The sequence below is a fragment of the Lutra lutra genome, chromosome 3 (assembly GCF_902655055.1).
Source record: "Lutra lutra chromosome 3, mLutLut1.2, whole genome shotgun sequence".
Lineage (NCBI taxonomy): Eukaryota > Metazoa > Chordata > Mammalia > Carnivora > Mustelidae > Lutra > Lutra lutra.
Window position 1 is genome coordinate 125746507 of NC_062280.1, and position 24402 is coordinate 125770908.

At 41.2% G+C, this 24402-nt stretch overlaps 1 protein-coding gene across 5 annotated transcripts in view; it reads right to left on the reverse strand.

The window, feature by feature from the left end:
- FLT1 (fms related receptor tyrosine kinase 1) overlaps positions 1-24402 on the reverse strand; it is a 177591-nt gene that overhangs the window by 143967 nt on the left and 9222 nt on the right. For all 5 annotated transcript variants that reach the window (XM_047723031.1, XM_047723034.1, XM_047723033.1 and 2 more), the window contains exons 2-3: positions 6820-6916; positions 6243-6469 (exon numbers count right to left, since the gene is read on the reverse strand). In XM_047723031.1, the coding sequence (XP_047578987.1) occupies positions 6243-6469; positions 6820-6916 (324 nt within the window). The remainder of the gene's footprint in view (positions 1-6242; positions 6470-6819; positions 6917-24402) is intronic.

Genomic DNA, 24402 nt, shown 5'->3' on the forward strand with positions numbered 1-24402 from the left:
CAGAGGCTTAACCCACTGAGCCACCCAGGTGCCCCTGGTGCTCTTTTCCTAAATAAAAAGTACAGATAGGACCTACCTTGTCTAAACCAGGTTAACACTTTCATACATTTACCTGTTTAAACTTTGATCAGTTCGAAATTTTAAACATATGTATTCTGAGTTCCACAATAAGACACACATTTCACATCAGACCCTCTGAACTTCTGTTTCCACCTTACATACACACTCACACACACAGACACGCTGATGTCTTTTACCTACATGTGGGTATGTGTGTGTGCATATGTGTGTAAGATGGAAACACAAGTTTTATTTAAAAATGCTTCCTCAGGGCGCCTGGGTAGCTATTCCCACTCCGCTCAAGTTCCAGCTACCGGGGCCTTCAAACTATTAAACTAATTGTTATTTTAATTTTTTAGAATATATATTAGTTATTAAAATTTTTTTAAATTTCAGATTCAGTATCTTTTTTTTCTTTTTTTGAGGAATGACAGGTTAAGCTGGTGGCAGAGTGTTTTTCTGAGCGATGGACCTTAGAGCCACAAATCCCCATCCCAGAGAACTTTGTGTTGTCACTTGTGGGGAACAGAGCCCAGTTGGGGCTATCTGCATACACACTGTTCCACTGCTATGTTCTAGCTCATGCGACATGGAAGAGAGATATAGCTCTCTCTGTGTACCAAGTTGAATAGCTAGGGATCAGACCTAGATCCCTGACCTGGCTTGTTATTTTCTTAGTTCTGTCTTCTGAAGGTCACGGAGGCTGCTCTCTTGTATATAAAATGGAAGAAATAATACCAACATAGTTTATCTCAGAGATCATTATGTAAAAGCGCTTTAGGAAAATCTGTACAAGTTGAGAACACAGGACCCTTCTCAGAAGGTCTGTGTCTCCACCGCACAGCCAGGGAGAGCTTTCTCTCATTTACATGAAGGCATGATGATTATTTTCTCCCAGGATACCTGGAAAACACTTTTTAAAGTAACCTCTATGCCCAACGTGGGGCTTGAACTCTTGACCCCACCATCAAGAGTCCCACACTCTACCTAACTGAGCCAGGCAGGCACCCCGCCTGTCCCAGAATATCTGAGTCAACAGAACCTCTACTACTTTTCAATGATGTACCTAGTGGGTCTGATAGTTTTGGAGGTTTTTTGTTTGTTTTTTTACCTAAAATGAAGCTGTTATGCACATCTTACCAGTTTGACACAAATGAGAGAACCAGTGGAGGAAAATCTGTCAGGAAAATGCCTCAACCCCTTTGCTTTCATAGACTCAGAGAGAAAAACAATCAGTAAAGAGAAGCAGAAAAAAAGAGACAAGTTTCTCTTACAGGGAAGAAGTAGAGGATACTCGCCCAATAATAACACACACACACACACACACACACACACACACACACACACACACACATCCATTTTTTTCCCTTTTCAATTATAATTTTTTAAGAGAAGACGTTATACTTTAAAGAGCCCTGAAAGGCTTGGTTGTGGAGGGAGGAGGAATTCAGGCTGACTTCACCGTGTGGGGAGCTCAGCATGCTAAGTTCAAGGTCTTCGTAACTAAACCGGAGACGCTGACAAGATAGCACATACTCCGGAGATGCCATTAAAAACTCTTCTGCTCAACTTTCTTACTTTATGGCCACAACTCATATATTACAAAACTAATTTCAAAGAAATCCTCCAACTTTTAGGAAAGACTGAGCTGCAGCCAATTTCTCATGTATACCAGAGGGTCAGAAAAGCCACGCAAAAGCATTCGTTCTCTCTGAAGGGGATGAACACCACCTCAGGAGGCCTTACATTACTATTCATCTAGAAATCTCTCTGTTTTGCAATTAGCAAAGCATGGAGGAGTGCTTTACAATCTGTTTTTCTTTATGATCCAGAATTCTGCAGCTGTAGTTATGGGGAGATTCCATTCATTTTGCTAGGCAATTTTCTAGAATGTATACAATATTTTTTCAGGTACTGCCATTCAACCACCATTTATCAAGAACAAGCCAAGGGTATACCAAAAGAGGGCGATGACTGTCTTCACATCAGTGTAATTCGGGGACACAAAGCTCTACTTGGCTATGGGTACAAGCCGCCCAGGCACCCGTCCAGAATTCCAAGGGTCTCTGACTCCTCTTCCTCAGCCACTATGACCCAACTGCTCACCAAGGCCAACTGAATCCCTCCAACCCCCCCAACTTCTCTCCTTCCCCACAGCTCTCAGAGTGACCTCGGACCACAACTCCCCTGCATCAATGCGCACAACAGCCCCATCCCTGGTCTTCCCACCTCTGCCTTGCCCTCTCTGGATCTCCTTGTACCACTGAGACTCTGAAAGGAAAAATCTGACTACCTTACTCTGTGGCTAATACTTTTGCGGTCGCTCCCCCTTGTAGCTTCAACGTGAAATGGATCTTAGGTTCCTCACTTGTAAAATGAAGAGAGGGATGCTTTACGGGGTTGTTGTGGGAATTAAATGGCATAATGTAAACAAAACCGTTTGTTGAAACGAAACTTCTTACAAATGTAAGACGTTATTACATTAAAGGAAATGGTAATTTACCAGAAAATTTAGCAATTAAAGTGGTTAAATATAATTACTTGAATAATTAAATTGATGTAATGTATTAGGTCAGAGGCTTGGTGGACTTTATAAAAGCTGTAATGCCAAAGTAGTGAGGTTGATTTCTCTGTACATCACATATCAGATATGTCCGAATCACTGCTCAGGTGGGAAGGGTGCCCATTACCCAGCAGGCCGTCAACAATGTCTAGATGATAGTTTGGTTATAATTCACGTGCTAGCTCTACACAGACAAAGCTATACAGCCCTGACTCTTTTTCTTGGGGCCCTATCAGACTACAAATCTAGGTCTTTTTCAAAAAATTAATCTAGGGGCGCCTGGGTGGCTCAGTGGGTTAAGCCTCTGCCATCGGCTCAGGTCATGATCCCAGGGTCCTGGGATCGAGCCCCGCATCAGGCTCTCTGCTCGGCAGGGAGCCTGCTTCCCCCCCCCCCTCTCTGCCTGCTTCTCTGCCTACTTGTGATCTCTCTCTCTCTCTCTCTGTGTCAAATAAATAAATAAAATCTTTAAAAAAAAAAAAAGATTAATCTAACGCTGTTTCTCAACTTCATGGAAATCAAAGTGAAATGCTAATACATCCACAGATGCTTATCAGGGCAGAAACTCTCCAAACAGAACAATGAGCTCTGAAGTAAATATTCAACAGTAATAAATAAGTGATAACCAGTTAGTACCTAGTAAGCAATAGCAGCTGTGTATCAGGACCTGGTCGGAGTTTTATTAACACTAGAGACAATTGTGAGTCATGGGGGACAAGTTTTATGCCCCTGAATGAAATTAAACTTGCAATGTAGTAAGTATTCAATTAAAATGGAAGCATAAGACCAACTTTTTTTGGGCGCCTGGGTGGCTCTGTCAGTTAAGTATCTGCCTTCAGCCCAGGTCATGATCCCAAGGTCCTGGGATTGAGTCCCAGATCAGGCTCCTTGCTCAGTGGGGAGCCTGCTTCTCCCTCTGTCTCTGCCTCTCTCTCTGTCTCTCATGAATTTTTTTTTAAAGACCAACTTTTTTCAAAGGAATTGATATAATAATGAAAACATGAAATGCATAAAACATTAGGCTATTTGAAAAAGTTACTGTTGCTTAATAAATTATATCACAGCTCCCTTGGACTTCAGGAGAGTGTGTTTTGAGATCAACATCACTACCGGGAAAAACCACAAAACCAGCATTACTACTCAGGGCCCAGTTCAACAAGCATGTAGAAGGTAAAAGTGAAGATAGTTGAACATTCTTTTTTAGGAAAAAAAAATAAAAGAGATTTTTTTGTTTGTTTGTCTGTTTTTTACTCATTTAAGTATTTGATTTGAAAGTCAGACTCTGATAAACCCACAGGAGACAGTTTTATGAGACTTTTAGTATGAATGAATTTTCCCTCTTTTCCCTGGAGAGATGGGAATAAAAGTGTTTTCTTTCCTCCACTAGTGCCAGAAAGAATATAACATACTACGTGGAACTAGAAAAAGAGAACAGATGGCTGAGTTTTTTATTTTTTCACCACTATCAAATTTTGTGTCTGCTTTCTCCCTGAGCTGCAGAAGTAGCTGTCTGGAGGTCTGTCCGGCTCTGCACCTTTTCCACCCTACCCATTTCCTGCCCGCCACCCTCACTTCCCTCCTATGGACGTGGGCTGACTTCCCCAAGCCAAGATCCCAGGCCGACCTCCCCCCTCAGACTTTCAAGCACATTGGCTATGTTCCTATGATGGAGCATAGCTAGTAAGTTGTAATTGACCCCCACCCCTGACCCTGGAAAAGTGCAAAATGTAAAAACAGGAGTTTGGAAGAACAGAATGCAGAAAAAGTGGCTTAGTCTCGATCAGGCTGATAAAAGCTAAAAAGAGGTTTCTGACAGCACCCTAAATACAGCTGCTCCACTGTCTCCTAAAACAGGAGCTCTGAATCTGGATTTTTTTTTTAAGATTTTATTTATTTATTTGACAGAGAGAGATCACAGGCAGGCAGAGAGGCAGGCAGAGAGAGAGAGAGAGAGAGAGAGAGAGGAAGGGAAGCAGGCTCTCTGCCGAGCAGACAGCCCAGCTCGGGGCTTGATCCCAGGACCCCTGGATCATGATCTGAGCCGAAGGCAGAGGCTTTAACCCACTGAGCCACCCAGGTGCCCCTGGATTTTTTTTTTTTTTAAGATTTTATTTATTTATGACAGAGAGAGACCGTGAGAGAGGGAACATACACACGGGGAGCTGGAGAGGGAGAAGCAGGCTCCCTGCTAAGCAGGGAGCCTGATATGGGGCTCAATCCCAGGACCCTAGAATCATGACCTGAGCCAAAGGCAGATGCTTAATGACTGAGCCACCCAGGCACCCCTGAATTATGGGTTATTATACGTTACACTTGGGTGAAACACTATCTAGTTACCTTACTTCAAAAAAATAAAAAAAGAATCCTGCCAAAACGTAATTCTGTAGTTTTGCCTTCCATGGGAAGCCTCACTGGGAAGTAGACCCACCATACTGTATATTTGGGCTACTGACACGGGTGGTGGCTTGTCCTGTTTTAGTTTTTCAATTTGATTTTGTGCCTGAGGTGCCTACTAACTTTGCTTTGTGTTGTCTAGAGCCTCAGGGCTTTTTTGGGTTGTTTTTTTTAAAATCCCATTCAGGGGGCGCCCGGGTGGCTCAGTGGATTGAGCCGCTGCCTTCGGCTCAGGTCATGATCCCAGGGTCCTGGGATCGAGCCCCGCATCGGGCTCTCTGCTCAGCAGGGAGTCTGCTTCCTCCTCTCTCTCTGCCTGCCTCTCTGCCTGCTTGTGATCTCTCTCTCTGTCATAAATAAATAAAATCTTTAAAAAAAAAAAATAAATAAATAAATAAATAAATAAATAAAATCCCATTCGGTAAGTTTGGGAAATTGGCTGGAACTGATAAATGAGGGAGAACAAAATGACAGGCCATTTTCCTTATTCTTTCTCGGGCATCCATTTCTACCGTCAATTGATATTTCTTTAAGGATTTTGCATCTCTTCCCTCTGAGTATCACTTCATATGTTCATCTTTCGAGGAGTGAAAAAGAGTACCATAAAAACGGTAATTGGAAAATGATTCATTTTTGCCTTTGCCCTTTCTACAATATAAGGTTACATGCCCGTTCTTATGTCATTATAATAGTTGCTTAATGAACATGAAATACAACAACATTTTTGGAACCAACTCTGTAACATTCAAGGGATGTTAGCAACATTACATATTTAAATCTAGTAGAAAGAGCAGTATTTTACAATTCTGACATATAAGTGAATGCAATTGTGCTAAAGGACAAAAAAAATCTTATATTCTGTTTTGCTCTTCTAGATAATTAAGACATAGAACTAAAATCTTGTCATTCATTTATTCATCCAGCTATGCTACAGACCAGCCACTGTTCTAGGTGCTATGGATACATCTAGTGAGCAAAACAGGCAAGAAGAGACAAGAGTCTCTCCCTGCAGGGAACACACAATTGACCCTGCGTCCTTGAAAATCATGGTTGAAAGTGACCCTTAAGAAATGCATTAAAAAATGCATTCCACCAGTTTCCAGGGCAGAAGCTCTTTCTTGGCCCGTTTCCTTCATCGCTAGGAATGCCCACTTTCCAGGGCAACAGGGCGGATTTATAACCCACTGCAAAGGGTAACAAACAATGTAGAAAATGGAAACCCTACCATTAATAAATATGTAGATAGTAGATTCTGTTTTCTTCTTCTTTGAAGCAGGTATAGATAGATATTTGCAGCTGTAGAAGCCAGTGTGGTTTGCCTGAGCCGCGTTCAAGGTCAGAGTACTGCAGAACTGTTTGCCATTCCTTCCACAGGCCGATTTAGCTATGCTCAGCCTTTTGCTTTCCTCTCTCACTGTTTCAGGCAAAGACCATGAATGGGCTGCTTCCCCTCTGCAATCACAGATAAGAAAACAAAACACAGTTAGGGCAGGCCAGGTCCTAAGCATCCATATCATTAGGAAGCACTATTCTGAGGGTCTTGAAATGTTAGAAAGCTTTTAAACAACTTGGAAGAAAAACGCAAAGATGTTCATTCAGGCCATTGCTTCCCTGTTTCCCCTCCAATGAGTGAGTCTCTCCTTGCGAAGCTAGATACATGCGGCTTGCGCTTTGCATAGTACAAGAGACCACTTATGTCCCCACCTTTGTTCTCTGAGAGGCAACCCCTTCTACTCTGCCAGGGAATGATTTGGCCTTAGAAAAGGCAACCAGGTTATCCCCAAACCAACACCATCACTTACCTACATTTGAGATACAGTGTCTGGCCTGCTTGCATGACGTGCTGGGTGCCTTTTAAACTCAGTTCAGGACCTTTTAATTTTGAACCTGAACTAGATCCTGGAAAACAAATTTTGGAAATGTATTATTTGCAAATTGTCTTCTCATGGTTTCTTAAAGTCGTATCTTCCCATGAAGGCAAGTTTTAAGCTTTAACTTACTTACATTTGCAAAAAGGTACATGTAATATTAACATGTCTTAATTCACCAATGTTTTCTAGTCCAAGCCTTGTTCACAAATATTATACATCCTAGTTTACCAAATCATTTAAATAATATCCAAAACCCAGTGATCCAGAACATTAATAGATTCAAACATATTCCTAAATGCAGCCATGTTAAGAATATAAAGTGACATTAAAAACTCTCAGGATTAAATGTCTAACTAAATTTAGTGTCATTCAAAACTGAACTTCTACCACGGTGGGTCATCTAGTCCTACAGGCCTGGCTGATCTTCCTTTCCAAATACAAACAAAGTATAGAAGCTTTCTGGGTTCTAGACATAGCTCAATGATTAGCAAGGCCATGATATTTTGGGCGAGTCATTTCTCTTTCTGAACCAGTTTCCTCTTTCAGATAACCAATTATAGACCAACAATCAGTTTTAGAAGTCTTTTGGTTTGTCTTACATAATCTCCAAGTTCCCTCTATCATGGAAAGAGAAAAAGGGAACTATTCACCCCTACGTGACATTTGACAAGCATACTTCATGGGGAATGTTGTGAGATAATGAGATAAGCCAAGCGAAAGTGTCTAGAAATCTACACATCTCTATACAACACGTTAATAATATCCACCCTAGGGACTCTGTGTGACACTAGCCAAGCCAACTCTCTCTCCAGAGCTCAGTTTTCTTATCTGGAAAATGAGAGATGGGGCTAGATGACCTTGGATCCCTGACTCCTTTTCTGACATTTCCAGTCCCGTGATCTTGGAGCCACGGATGCTATGGAGGGTGATCCTCTCCTGAAGCGGCCTTGGGCATGAACTCATCATAATAAATATTAATAAGGATCTCTCCCGCCTCTTCCTCCCTCCACCCCCTCCCTCCTACGGAGGCAGCTGCACATGCCTGGCAAAAGCAGGAGATCAGGGGCCCAGGATTAGCAGGGACAAGCGTGAGGGAATGGATATTCTTAGAAGAAAAGTTAAGCCAATTCTGGAGCCATTCTTTGGGAATACTTTTTTACTTAAAAAATAGGTTCATGCAGTAGAATTCAAGAAAGAAGACCGAGCTGAATCCTCTAGGCTTTTATGTCAGATCACAGATCTGTGAGATGTGATACACATGTCAAATTCCACGGTTAAGTCTAGCAGTGCTCTCTAGTGTTACTTGTGGGTCCTAGTATCACAAGGAAAATTAGACTCTGTTTTTAAAATATGCATTTGAAGTTTCATTTCTCCATTTCCTAGCTCATTGGCCTTGGCCTGCCGTCATTGCTGCTCCTTAGTATCTTCAGGCATAAAACCGGAAAACCCACGATCTACCTTGCAGACGTGGTGTGTGGATTCAGAGCTTGGTCCTCTAAGCGAGGGTGCTGCCCTGGTGTGGGGGAGATGACCAGTCACTGCCATCTAGCAGAACTGCTTCCCCCACTTCCTGCCAGAGAATATTTTGCTGAGATGTAATTGCAAAGATATTACATTAATTTAAGCTTCATTTCCGATGTTGCTGGTGGATACAAATTAACATAAAAGTAACTTTTATACACAATAGGTCCTGGTATCAAATTACTGCTAGGGATGGGCGCCTGGGTGGCTCAGTGGGTTAAGCCGCTGCCTTCGGCTCAGGTCATGATCTCAGGGTCCTGGGATCGAGTCCCACATCGGGCTCTCTGCTCAGCAAGAAGCCTGCTTCCCTCTCTCTCTCTCTCTCTGCCTTCCTCTCCGTCTACTTGTGATCTCTCTCTGTCAAATAAATAAATAAAATCTTTAAAAAAAAAAAATTACTGCTAGGGAAAAAAATGACTTGATATTAACTAATTTAAATTAAAATCACTGTTTCATATAGATCTAATTGGTCCATCAAACAACCCCAGAGAATAAGTCAACCCATTCAGGTACTCAGCAAAGCATTTTGTACTTTATTCATCTTTATGAGTTTCCTGAGGCAACAGAGAGCTCAACTTTAGTGATCCACAGGAACACTAAGATTTTCTACAGCCACAGCCAGGAACTGATAACACCTATCCTGAAAAAATTTCCAGGCCAGAATAGTTTCTGCCCTTCTTTATGGCATGGAATTCTGGAGATTTCATTGAGTAGTTGTTCATGGGCTGGAAAAAATCCAGCAAAGTTCCCTGTGTAAAATTCTGGCATGACCTAGAGAGGTCTCTGTGGTTTATGTGGAGATGGTGTGCTTTCTCACCCAGGAGAAGCCAGGGGAAAGAAGCCTCCCTTTTCATGACATGAGGTGAACCCCAGTGCCTGCTAGTTCATTTCCAAATCATATGAATCTTTATCAGCACCGTAGAAAACCAATACTCCTGACCCTTATCAGAAAGAAGCTTTGACCTCAAAGACCCAAATCACAGCCATCCACACGCTCCTCTCTGCACTCCCCATTCCATCCTTCCAACAAAAGAAAGCAACAAAACTGACTGGTTGGTTAAATAAGACACAGAAAATACTAGAGTTATTAGAAAGTCTAGGGGGAAAATGCTAAGTAAACTTTTTTGCTATATAGTCTCCACTGACATCAATGAATTTTGCACTCAGAATGAAGAAGCTAGGTTAAAGAAGTTCATCAAACAAAGGAAAGGAGAAGTAGAAGGAAACTATTTCCAAGTAACTGGACACTGTGAGTATACCATCATTCTTCAATTAATAGGAAACTAGAATCTCATAAAAATAATGGAGGTGCCAAGACTACAGTTTAACAGGAAAACTCATAGGGAAAAAGGAAAGTGAAATATTTATTCCTCAAATGCTCTGAAGTCACCTTAGGTCTTAAAACATTTCTTTAAAGCAACTGAATGTCCACACCCCTACTTGAGTAATGAAGATCTGACTAACATTTTTTGAGTATCTACTGTAGGTCAGTATTTCCTCAATTTTGGTAGTGATTTTTGCAAAAATGTAAAATGTAAACATGTACATATCCATAGCCACGTGAAAACCAGTTTGCTCTCTGCAGCAAGTAGCTCTGAGTCACACTGCCAAATTAGAAACAAATCCCCAGGTTACTTATTTCCAAGGGCAGAGTGCTAGAACCGAACAGGAGTTCTCCCCCTGTGATCCTCAGATGAAGATCGGAACTTTCTACTGTTTGCCATGGTGGCCTAAAAGTCTGGTTGAACCAAATAATTGTCCCTCGGTGCTTAGGTGGTCTATGAACCACTGTTTCCATCAAAGTCCACTACAATATAGAGCAGTCTCCCCTCGTCTGCAGGGACACATTCCAAGACGCCTAGTGGATGCCCAAAACCACAACAGTACCAAACGCTCCAGGTACTGTGTTTTTTCCCATATATACACACCTGTGATACAGTTTAATTTATAAAGTTGGCACAGTAAGAGATTAACAATGATAACTCATAATAAAATAGACCAAGTATAATCACATACTGCAATAAAAGTTATGTGAAGGCTTCTCTCTTTCTCAAAATATCTTCTCGTACTGCACTCTCCTTCTCCCGATGAGGACGGGAGATGATAAAAGGCCTACATGATGACACAAAGTGAAGGGGGACGACGTGGGCATGGTGTGGCTATTAATGACCTTCTGACCTTACGTCTGAAGGAGGATCCCAGCTTCTGGGCCACAGCTGACTTCAGGTGACTGAAACTGTGGAAAGCAAAATCACACAGGGGGTGGGAGGGATCGCTGCCGTTAAGACAGGCAAAGAGATGTCCTTCTGTCAGGAGAATTATTATTTAAATAACAAAACAAAAAACCACGCAGACCATGGAAGTGGGCTTTACCACATGCTTCATAGAATAATTAGAATCAGCTATTAAGCATTGCGGTGCAATAGCCGTAAAAAACCAGTATGTGGGGGACGCCTGGGTGGCTCAGTTGGTTAAGCAGCTGCCTTCGGCTCAGGTCATGATCCCAGCGTCCTGGGATCGAGTCCCACATCGGACTCCTTGCTCATCAGGGAGCCTGCTTCTCCCTCTGCCTCTGCCTGCCATTCTGTCTGCCTGTGCTTGCTCTCTCTCCCTCTCTCTCTCTGACAAATAAATAAATAAAATCTTTAAAAAAAAAAAAAAAAACAGTATGTGTGCAGGGATGTAGGTGAACCCTGAAACGGGTATTATTCTTGTCTGAATATTTTCTTCACTGTCATTCTGTTCTGTATTGTCTGGCAGGTTGAGAAAGAATAGAACATTATGACTCTTTGACAAAAAAGTCCTTCCTTCCCCACACGCCAAACCTCTACTGGAATGCCCACACCAAGATGGTTCCAAAACACAGTTTTCCATTCTACCTTCATTTCGTCACGCAGAACAGAGCACTTTCTTGGACTTCGGGGGGAAGAGTGAGTACAGTTCCAAGTAAAGTACAGCTTTATTTTGCAATCAAAGCCAAACCCAAATGAGCCGGGCTCTTTCTTCAGAGCTACCCCGCTGGATCCTGACAGAGCAAACTTGCCCTAGGTCGCTGGGAACCAGACAGCCTTGCCTATCACTTTTAAGACTGAAAGAAGATGCTTCTGTAGAGTTGGACTAAAAGCATCATTAGAAAACTGATGTTTAGGGGCGCCTGGGTGGCTCAGTGGGTTAAAGCCTCTGCTTTCGGCTCAGGTCATAATCCCAGGGTCCTGGGATCGGGCCCCACATCAGGCTCTTTGCTCAGCAGGGAGCCTGCTTCCTCCTCTCTCTCTGCCTGCTTCTCTGCCTACTTGTGATCTCTGTCTGTCAAATAAATAAATAAAATCTTAAAAAAAAAAAAAGAAAACTGATGTTTATTGACCTAAGCAAAAACAGTTGAATATAACTTCAAGACAAACCTCTTAGCCCCTCTTCCTTCCAGATGCCACCCCTCCTGTCACCTCTACTATATCGAACTCCAAGGGTTATTGTCTGTAAGAAATGGGCTTAGCTAAAGATAAATCATGAAACATCTACGTTTTCTCCTTTTTGATTTAGAGTCAGTCGTCTCCCCAATTCACCTACTAGCTTTGCTGTGGCCATGGGCATGCACTTAAGCCTCAGATTCTCCACCTGCCAATGGGAGCACGGGGGACGGGGGATGGCCTCAGATTTTTAGAATTCCGTCCAGCCTAAAAATTCTATGATCCTGAGATTACAGTGTTTGATACCAATGTGCAAGTTAGAAATGTCAAAGAAATAATTATGACTAATAAAAGGACAAATAACCCAATTTAAAAAATAGACAAAGGATCTGAATAGACCTTCTTCCAAAGAAGATTTATAAATGGCCACCAATAAGCACATGAGCAGATGCTGGAAAAAATGCAGGAAAAATGCAAATCAAAACAACAGTAAGATAGCACTTCAAACGTCCTAGGTTCGATTAAATGAAAAAAGACAGACAAGAACAAGTGTTGGTGAAGATGTGGGGACACTGGAGCACTCACATGGTGTTGGTCAGATTATAAAATGGTACCATCACTTTGAAAAACAGTATGGTGTTTATTCAAATGGTTAAACACTGGTTAAACATACAGCCCAGCGATTCTACTCCTAGGTATCTAGGTATCTATCCAAGAGAACTAAAAACATGTCTACATAAAAACTGGTGCACAAATGAGTACCTACAGCAATATTACTCTTAACAGCCAAAAAGTAGAAACAACCATAATGTCTATCAATGACAAAGAGATAAACAAAATGTAGCCTATCCGGACAATGGAATATTACTTGGCAATACAAAGGAATGAAATATTTATACATGGTACTATTAGAAAACTCTTGAAAATATGCTGGTGCACAGAGGAAAGGCCTTTGAAGATGGAGGGAGAAGGCAGCTGTCTACAAGCCAAGGAGAGAGGCCTCCGAAGAAACAAAACCTGCCAACACCTTAAATTTGGGCTTGCAACTTCCAGACCGTGAGAAAATAAATTTCTCTTATTTAAGAACCCAAAGCAAAAACACTATGCTAAGTAAAAGCAGCCCATTACACAAGGCCACATACTGAATGATTCCATTTGTATGAAATGTCTAGTATAGGCAATTCACAGAGACAGAAAGTACATTAGTGGGAGCCAGGAGCTAGGGGTAGTGGGGGATGGGGAGTGACTAATAGCAGGTATGGGTTTCTTTCCGGGGTGGTGAAAATGTTCTAAAATGAGATAGTGGTGACAGTTGCCCAGCTCTGAAATATAGTTAAAAAGCATCGAATTATGCAATTTAGAATGGCGAGTTTTGGGACACTTGGGTGGCTCAGTCAGTTAAGCATCAGTCTTTGGCTCAGGTCATCATCCGAGTCCTGGGATCAAGTCCTGTATTTGGCTCTCCGCTCAGTGGGGAGCCTGCTTCTCCTCCTCCCTCTGCCTACTTGTGCTCCCCCTCCAATAAATACATAAAATCTTTAAAAAAATAAAATAAAATGGTGAGTCTTATGGTATATGAACTCCACCTCCATAAAACTTTTTTTTTTAATGATTAAGTAATCACAGCAATAAGTTGAAGACACAGAATATGGAACTATTTTTCACTTTGCTGCCACATATGACCCCATTGGTATTAGATTTTATACTAGTTATTTTTCCAGCCGAAAGCTTTAGAAGACTGATTTTAGAGAAATCATTTTTCCTCCATGCTCGGTAACATCACTCTTCTATGTATTAGAACTTTCACAAACATATTGCAGAAAACTCATTGTTTCCCCAAATTACAACCTTCTATATTTAATTTGATGTTAATTTTAAGTCACTTCTAATGGCCTGTTTTGAATTTTAACTATTTAAATTGAATTCTAACAAATTGAGTCACATAAAAATTATGTTGTTAGAGCTCCCTGAAGAAACCTATTGGTGTTTCCCCCTATATTAAAATTGATTTCCGATTATTTTTTAATGCAAAGCTTTGTATATTAGATTTATTTCAAGCGAGATGCATCTGTCTTTGATTTCTGCATACCATGTTTTCAATAGTACATAATCCTACATGATAAATGACCTCTTTATCTAAGTATAAAGTCGCAAGTATCATGTTTCCAAAATTTGATTTTAAGACCATGAGCCTTTACCAAGGTTGTGTGAGGTTAATTAAACATAATTCATAATAAAAGAAGGTTTTCTTTCCCCAAGACATAGGCTATTAAAAGCTTAAGTCTCACAGACTAAATTTTAGAGAATCTTTCTGGCTGGTGGCAAGGCTGGGGGAAAGGTTAAGCCTGCAACTGCAAGTGATCCAAATTTCTAGAAACTACCACAATTTTGGTTTGGGCTATTAATTCCTACAGTACTTCTAGTGCTTAGTAAAAAGCTAGATCTTGGTCTCAACCTCTGTGTTGTGCCTTTATTACAGTATTTATAAGTTAATACGAAGTGTAGATTGTAACTGAATGCACTATTAGAATGTCTGTCTTCTATGATGACCACATCACCAGCTAAGCTGACAGCACCCACTCTGATGGGGGGCATTACACCATGCATGTTGCTCTCGTTTGTGGCATGATGGAGAAAGACCGAAGGGTTCATATTCCATCCACCAACAGACCACATCAAAGATAGGAAAGCCACGGGGATTTGCATGGTAGCTGCAGAACTTGAACCCCACGATTAGGCATGATATTCGTTTTCAAAAAAAAAATTTTCCCCCAAAACAATTAGCATTGAGTCCAGGAAAACCTTAAAGAAAAAAGGCTGTTAACCTAAACACATAGACACACCTATCTATTTGGATTTCTGTCTGTGAATACATCAACAAGTTTGTTTGAAGGGTGAGGGGAAGCAGGTAGAATAGGGAAAGAGGTTTGGGGGGAGGTGTTTGAATTTTCTCTGTTGTTTTAGGCACAGGGAAAGCTCTTTTTGGCTGGGATTTGGAAATTGACACGTACTTGGCAATAGCAAGCTAGAAGTCACTGGCTTTTTGCTTTAAAGTTTTTGCCAAAGTAATCCCCAAATGAAATGTCGAGCATCTGATCTCCACGCTTTACTAGAAAATTTAAAATAGTCATTTACATAGAATTTGTGTCTTGAATTCAAGGGTCAAAAAACAAGAAATCATTAAATGTTTAATTTCAGCAGTTAGTGTTGGCATCACCCTAGAGATATGTTCATTTGAATAATTCTGCTATAGTGCGTGTTAGAGCTGTCTTACAATTTGTATTTAACTGTCAGTCAACAAAATCCATAAATAGCTTTGCAGTACAAGGCACAGAGGACATCACACTATCTGCAAGTGACATGGCCGATGTCTAAAATCGTCAGAACTTGGGCAGTCTGCACTCTATCCATGAGTTATTGGCATTGTTCATTTTTCCTTTATAAGTTACTTAAAAGAGAAAATTCTGTGTGGCTTAAGATGTTTACCAAGAAAGAAGTACTCTAATAACCTCGACGTTCTTACTATCAGTGTTTATAAGGGCGCGTCTCCAGTGTACCTCTCTGAGCGCTTTCCTTGACGCTGGATTCTCTCAGGGGTCATGGTGTAACAGGGCATCTTCATTTATCATCAGGCCTGTCAATGGGCTACCATCAGGAGCCTACCCTCCCAATGACCTGTACCCGTGCACAGCTCCTTTTCATGTGACATCAGAGTTAATTAAGGTCGGTCAGTGAGAAATCTCCTGCTGACCAAGGAGGTACCTTCCTCCCCCCACAAAATGTTCTACTCCCACGCTGCTATTCTTTTATTGAACGAGTTCAAAAACCACCTCCACAGAGCAGTCTAACAACATGTCATTTCAATTTACCATACAATGTCATGAAAGTTATCTGAGCTGCCTGGAGCAAGGGTCAAGATCTGGTTGACAGGGCACAAGACACGGCTCAGAAAGTATGTACTGGAGAAGTCTGGTAGACCATCATCTGCTGATGTGAAGAGAGAAGAACGGAAGAATGTTCACACCCTAGAAACGCATAAAGGTTTCGTCTGTTAGGTGGTGCTTCTCTATCAGTAGCAGGAAAAGCATTACATTTGGAGCAGATCACCACCTGCCTCTGTTCTACCCAGTGGTACTGTTCCGAAGACTGTATGCAACTTGGCCTGACACCACCTCGTACAAAAGGAATCGTCATCACCCACAGCCTTCTGCTGTTGCTTCTGTTGATTTACATGTTATTTCCGGCCACAACATATTCATTTTCAGGCTGTGAACACTTGAAGTTCACAATGTATTCAATTTCAAATGTATTTTATTTATTTGCTTAATGAATTAAATTCATTATGTATAATTATATATAATGAATTAAATTCATATATGTATAATTATTTTAAATCATGTCTATATATTTGTATATAATTATTTATTTGTAACTTATAATTATTCATAAAAATAAATTAAATAAATAATCTAAATAAAATTATTTAAATGAATTCACAGTTCATTATGAATACGTGGAAAGAGATTGTTCAGGAAAGGTGCCATTTCAATGAAAACGCATGCACTATTTGCAAGGTTAAATACACAATACTTGGTTTTACAGAAGTAATGTGTAACAAACAACTGTTTTGTTAATCTTTCAGCACTTGGTACACCATCTTTAGAATCACAGGGCTCTAAAGCAAGGCACTGTGGTCAGTGACAGAATGCTTACAGACATGAAGGCATGTGGCTAGAGCTGCATTAGGAAGGATAGTAGCATTAATAAAATGCTTGAAGTGCCTTAGCATACCCTTCTCATCTCTCATTTTTGTTTAGAAAGCCAAGTTTTAGTTCTGCCAAAGGTACCCTCCCTCCATGTTATTTTCAAATAAACAACTATTCCTGAAACTAACATAATGTTGTATATCAACTATACCTCAATTAAAAAAAAATTTCTTAATGGTTAAAACCTTTATACAAATGCAAACAAACAGTGATCAGTCTGGAAGCCTAGGACAATGTGTATGCAACCCACAATTTGAAACCTAAAGTTTTCCCCATTCTGCCTGACATTAGGATTACAGTTTGGTCTACTACCAAATATTTTATCAAATGCTCTGTATTCATTGGTGCTCTTTGCCAAAGGGCCAGGCATCTATGGAGATGATGGGAGCAGGTACCCGAATTTCATGGACATGTTATTTACATTGCGGTCCCGGTAGGTTCCATTAGGAAGGAAAGCATCCTTCTCACACCAGAGGTGTGAGAAACATTTTATCAATTCAATAGGGCCTTGCCATAGAATGGTTAAAGCAGAAGGACAGGAAGTGGAACTTTTACATTGTAGCATAGCCACTGCCTATTATATGTTATAACACACAAATAATCTGTAGACGCATACACAGTTCTTTTTGAAGAATGAGTATAACATGGAGTTGTGCGCTGTGATGCTATTAAGTAACCAAAAAGTGCACTGTGCTGAGGTTTTAATTCTGAATCCAAAATAAGGTCTTAAAATGTGCGTGTAATAAAAATAAGGGTAGCAAGCTAGTAGGCAGGCAGGCAAGAGCGCCCCTTAACTAGCTATCCAACAAGAAGAGCCAAAAACGTTTCTATAGGTAACCTGTGTTTGGTCTCTTCTTTTCATGTATTCTTCAACTTTGTAATCTATTGCAAATAATGACAAATAGCATTTGCTTTGCGTATAAAAACAGTAGAAATAAAACAAGATTGGCAGGCAGAGTGTGATAAGGTTCTCACGTAAATTGTAGGCTCACGCTGATCCAGTTTATGAAAGCTAAACTACACAGAGAACTTTTTTTTGGAGTGCTTTAAACGGTCTATAAAGGAGGTGCTTTATAAATTCCCTCCCTAAGAGGCAAGTTGAGAGATCTCTGCCTTTGTAACCAATAATATATACAAACCCTCTGACCTCTGAGATTTAAATGGCCAAGTGTGTGCGATGAAGTTATCCATCATAGGGGAATTGAGTTTTTGAAAGCTATGTTAGCATACTTTCGAAGGCTCATTAAAACACTATTCCTGACCATTGTGTTTCTGTTGTCAAAATCAGTTTCCTTCTAAATTAAACAATTTGAAATACAATTGCTTTCATTACGGATATTTTGGAGACTAATCCCGCTTAGACAATGGAGGGATATGTTGCCCAAGCTGTTCTTTTTAAATCTGGCTTCCTTTAACTTTCATGTTTTCTTAAGCCTCACTTAATTTACACAGTAAATATTCGTAATCTTCCTAAAATTTCACAAACTGTTAAAAAATCCTATATCAAATGGAACAATGTTCTACAGATTTTGTTGAAAGCCAGGATTCTGGAAGGGAAAGTCATCCACTAAAGGCAGTATGCTTCCAGCAGAAGTATCTCAATATCTCAATTCTAAAAAATTACTTTTATTAACATATAATGTATTATTTGCCCCAGGGGTACAGGTCTGTGAATCATCAGGCTTACACATTTCACAGCACTCAGTATCTCAATTTTTAAAGAAAGAATTTACTGAACGGTTTTCACTCACTTCAGTATGTGATAGCAAGGGCTTCCTTCAAATATCCATGAATGACTTTAAAGTCATTTATACCCCAAACCGGAAGAATATTAATTCTCAGGGCATTTTTACCCATACACTCTCTTTAGTCTAATCTAGAGTTTTGTTTCTAGACTTAGCAGGTCTGATATCATCCAAGATATCACACCTCTGATGGAAGAAAAAATAAAACAGAACACCATTTTCTTCTACCAGTTGGCCATCAACCTAAGAGGCTTTAAAATAACTTATGGATCAGCTGACTCTGGAGGACAAACCCAAAATCAATAAGCAAAAGTTATATAAAACCAGAAGGAAGAACTCTGTAGAAGGGCAGGAAGGTCCCTTGTCCTGGAGCTGCCCCTATAAAGTTAAGCCACCAACTCCCTGAAATGGGACTGAGGCACTGGGTTACGGATTGGACTCCCAACAATGATCCCAGGAATATGGGAACTTGTTCCCATCATTTATCTGTCCTTCTTATCTCTCTTTTACTGCTGGCCAACCCTGGTGTTTTCCCCAGTATATTCCCAATAGGACCCCTTTCTCTCACTCCTCACCTTGTAGATTCCTCTGATCTTTAACCTCAGCATTTATTCCTCCATGTAATATTTTCACCATATATTAAGAGAAGGATACAATGATAAACAAGACACACAAGATTCTTTAAAGTGCTTGTAACTTAAGCTGGATGCCAGATAAAGCAACAGGTAAACATAGACATAAATAATTTCCTACTTACAAATTACTTTCTATATAGACATAAAATTACATTACCCTTATGTCTTATCACAGCAAAGCACCAGAGGTAGGGAAGCTGGCCCAGCCCAGAGAGTGAAGGACGTTCTCACAGAAGAATAATGTTGAAGGGAAGACCTGACAATGAGGGTGTACTGGGTAAAGGAAATACTTGGTTCTCTTTTCTTTCTCTTTCCAAGACTTCCAAACCTTCAAACCCTCTAAAGCTTCATCTTTACTTTTAGCCAACTCTTTTCCTCTACCAACTACCCTTGACTCTCTTGCCCGTACGACTCTGCTTTCCTTGACCTCTTTGCTGAGAGGCAATGCCCCGGTTTGCATATTTTTTTAAAATGGGAGATTTATTTGACTTTACTTGCCACTAGAATAAAAGCCAAAGAAGAACATTCTCTAGAAGATCTGCCCAGGTCATGCTGTGTTTTGGAAATCATGGAAGAAGCCTCAGATGGAAGTGAAGCAATGACAGGAAAAGAAGAAAATGATGAGTTTTCATTTGCTTGATTACACTAGCCAGGACTGAACTTGTCCCTCCTCCTCAACCCTCTCGTCTTCCTAGCTTACCCTGGGGATGGTGCAGAGCCAAGAGGAAATAGTTTTCAACCCAAATGTCTTTATCCAAGATGGCAAAAACAATAGCAGGGGCAGCAACATCACCTAATATCTTTAGGCTGAATTGGCGTACCTAGAAATTCAGGTTCGTAACCAACGGTCTGTCTTCTGTGCTGTTTGGGAACCTTGACCAGCTAAGAATTTCCCAACAGAAGGGCTCATCTAAGGAAAAAAGACCTCTGGGGGAACCATTTCTCTAGGGCTGGGCAGCTTCCATCCTCATTTTGAATCCTAAGTCTAGATTCAATTCAGGAGAACATGGCCAGTTCAGCCAAAGACAAGAAAGGGGTCACTGGAATCAGAGGATGCCCGCAGGGAAGGAACAGAACATTACAGATATGCTGGGAAACTGACTGCCTGCTCCCGGGCATATTTTTGCCAGCCTCCTTCACCCATACTCCCACGTAGGTTCTTAGAAAGTGAACCAATGTGGAACCATGATTTCTACAAGGGCCTCTAAGAACTGGAGGAATGGCTAGGATATAGTTTCAGTCAGCTCAACCAGCATTTACTGAGTGACTGCTGTGTACCAGCTACTGTACTGGATTCAGAGCTGGGAAGATGAATCAGAAACAAGCACTTCCTTTTGAAGAGCTCTCAGCCCTGAGCAGCCTCTTAGGTCATGAGTCATCTAGACGTAGATAAGGTGAATACGAAGAAATGTAGAAGATTATCTAAGTCAACAAACAGAGATCACCTCATAACTATGTATAGCTTGTTTTCAAAGACATATTTCTGAGGGAGTCATAAGTTCTTCACTAACTTGAGTGATTCACTTCGGTAAAATTCAGTTCATGTCTACAAACTAAAACACGTACTCGATGACAAACACACAGCACGACAAACACAACTGTGTTTATATCTTGAAATAAAATATAATGGGGTAATTGATGATAACTGAGCACCTTTTAAGTGAATATGTTAAAATGTTCTAAAATAAAATAGTCTTCAAAAAGAAATTGTCTTCTGCACATGCCTGAATTCCACAGACAGTCGTACATAAACCTAGAATGATGACTGGTTATGAAAAGGCAACAGGAAGAATCAAATTTGTTATGATCCACGCTTTTCCTGATGAAATCACGGCAGAAAGTATAGCATTCCAAAACATTCTACGGAAATATAGTTCTTAAAAAAAATTTCCCACCCCAAGTTTGTCCGTAACACTATCCTGAAATGGTGAGCGAGTTATTCCAGAAAGGCAATCCTATTCCCATCTGCTTGGACTGGGCTTTACAACCAAAACAACTCTACCTCAACATTTTGGAATTTCGCTGCTCTTAAAAAGAGATAACCAGATACAGAATTCCTAAGTTCAATGTCAGTCGAGACAGACTAAGGTGAGATAGAAATTCCTGAAAATAGGCGTTTGTGTTAGGTTCCTGAATTTCCCGTTTGCCTTCCAGGTGACTCTGTGTGACAAACACTTTACATAAGCTATTTCTCCTTTACCCATTTTGAGGACAGGGAACGGGATAGGAGAGTGTACGATAGAACCCCTGCCAATAGCCTATGCAAAGTATTTGTCAATTTGTACATCAAGGATGTGCGTCAAATATTCTCTAACCCTCCAGAAGTTATAGGTACACAAGGTCCATCCTGGGACCCTAGGATTGCTCAATTCCCATGCAATTTTTCCTTGTCTCTAGTTCCAGCAGAATTCCCTATGGAAAAGATTTCAAAGCTATAAACATTTCCAAAGAACATTGAACTAAAATGTGATCTAGCAGGAGACATTAAGTGGAAAGGAGAGTTAAACAATGTTTTCCAAAAAGAAAACAATACCATTAATCACAGGCGAAATGCCATAACGAGAGTTTACACTGCCTTCTCAAATTGTTTGTAATCTCCTCTAATACAACGCTGCCTTTCCAAGTGTTTACATCTACTTTTGGTTGCTCTAAGGCCAACTCAGAAAAAGGAAACAATAATAAAAAAAATCAAACAGTATATATATTACTAGTCCTTATAATTTCCATCCAAGGTATATATCCATTGGACCACATTTTCCACTGTTGGCTTGGAACAAACGATAAAAGGTGGCATGACAGGGTTTTTCGCAGATTTGGATGAACACAGCCATATTCTGGTGGACTGGAAAATTGTCCCTCTCCAAGTAACTGATCAAGGAAGAAGTAAAATGCTTTTTCCTCTTTCCTCGACTACTTGCAGGTTTGAATATCTGAAAGGAACGATCTAGCAGAGGAGGAGAGAGCCAAGACATGACAGGGCTTGAAAGAAATGCTTCCATTTTGGGGGTGCCTGGGTGGCTCAGTGGGTTAAACCCTCTGCCTTCAGCTCAGGTCATGATCTCAGGGTCCTGGGATCAAGGCCCACGTCAGGCTCTGTTCAGCAGGGAGCCTGTTTCCCCCTCTCTCTCTGCCTGCCTCTCTGACTACTTGTGATCTCTGTCAAATAAATAAATAAAATCTTAAAAAAAAAAAGAAAGAAAGAAAGGCTTCCATTTTTGACAGTGTTATAAGGACTGTTAATCAACAAGGTAATTCATCAGGAAACCTAACAGTACAAAACCAGGACTATAATTAACCCTGCTGTGTATCTGAAAATTGCTTTGAAGAAAGAGACAAAGAAAGAAAAAAGAAATGAAAACCTATGCTGTGTCCATCCTATACTGAAAAGTAACTCTCTCTAGGAGAATGCCCTCAGACAGTTGTGTTTTTCTGACAGACGTAAAGCAATCAATTCTACATCCCAGAAGCCAAACTCTTTGGTTTTCCTTCATTCCTAGATTTTGTCATTCTAGATACGTTGGGTACACGTTGGCAGAAAGAGTACCATTTCAGAATCAGAATGACCTGGTTTGAACACTGGGCTGGACACTTGTAAGTGTGTGATCCTCAGTAAATCATTCAGTTTCCCCGAGCCTCGGGGTTTCAATATGTAATAAAGTTAGGAAGTGTGCACACTGGATAATTACGAAGAGCCTGTGCTTAGGAAGGGCTCAGTGCATGCATCTCCCCCTCCCCCAGTGTGTGTGGGTCCTTCCCTGTGGTCCAGTCTCATTAAGAAAAAGCTCCAAGTCTTTGGGGTTTCTGAGACCTAAAAGGTCCACAGAGAGGTATACATTTGATTCCTGAAAGCAATATACAGAGGGCAGCCCCGGCTTTCTCAGTGGACCTTTCTGACGAGAACTTTTCCAGAATCAAAGTGCTGGTTTGGCCCATTTGTCCTTCTACACAGTCTGATTAGTGTAAAGCCACATACAGGAGAGCAGTTTGAAAACCCATGTAAAATCATATATTTTTTTAAGATTTTATTTATTTGACAGAGATCACAAGTAGGCAGAGAGACAGGCGGGGGGTGGGGGGGAAGCAGGTTCCCTGCTGAGAGGAGAGCCCAATGCTGGGCTCGATCCCAGGACCCTGAGATCATGACCTGAGCCGAGGGCATAGGCTTAACCCACTGAGCCACCTAGGCGCTCCTAAAATCATATTCTTAAGAAACACACAAGAAGGCACTCCTGGGTGGTTTCATCAGTTAAGTGCCTGACTTTTGGTTTTGGCTCAGGTCATGATCTCAAGGTCATGAGATCAAGCCCTGTGCCAGGCTCCCCACTCAGTGCAGAGTCTGCTTGAGTTTCTTTCTCCCTCTCAGCCTCTCCCCACTGCTTTCTCTCTCTGAAATAAATAAATCTTTAAAAAAAAAAAAATTCTTATTGACATTGGGGATCCTTTTCGGACGTGAATTTTTTTGGAAGGTCCTGGATCAGAAAACCCACATGGTCACAATCCCATCTTTTTTTTTTTTTTTTTAAGATTTTATTTATTTATTTGATAGAGATTATAAGTAGTCAGAGAGGCAGGCAGGGAGAGAGGAGGAAGCAGGCTCCCTGCTGAGCAGAGAGCCTGATCTGGGGCTGGATCCCAGGAGACCATGACCTGAGCCAAAGGCAGAGGGTTTAACCCAATGAGCCACCCAGGCACCCCACAATCCCATCTTGATGGAGACTTCGCTGGTGTCTGCCACACACAACAGTGGAACTTCCCAAGGCTGATTCAGGCTGGAGTAGCAGCGGCGTCTCACATTCTTGGGAGATGGCAAAACTCCAAGGAGAGGGAGTTTTGAAAGAAGGGGAAGACCAGCACATTCCCATCGATACTCTTTTCTTTCTCCCGTTTTCATTTAGGCTGCAGGGCATGGCAGGTGGAGGGAGTCTGGGAGTCAGGCACAGCAGACCGGAATAATTCCAGCTTTACTTACCACTTCTGCGATCTGAGGTAAATCTTTCATTTCTGACAGCCTCGATTTCTTCATGTTTGAGAGTACTGTACCTACCTCTCGGGACTGAGTCAAATCCTATAGGTAAGTCAAAGGGCCTGACAACCCTCGGGGGTTGGTGTCCTCCTTTCTCCTTTCCTCAAAGCATACAGCCTCCCCACATCTTCCAGAAGGTGTTCCATCAAAGATCCTCTGATGCGAGTACAACGAAGCTGCGGGCCTGCGCACCTCAGAGTCTGAGCGCCCACTATGCTCCCTTGCTGGGACCACAGCACCCATCAGAGGCCAGCAGCTCTAACAAGACACGATACCTTAACCGTGACCGATTTATGATTTAAGATTTATGAAATGGAAGCTCTTCCAGGGGGCCAGCTATCTCAATCACAGGTAGTGTTTAGAAGGGCCAAAGAATTGTTCACTTTTATTTTCTTGGCCAGGTGTCGGCTTAAGAGC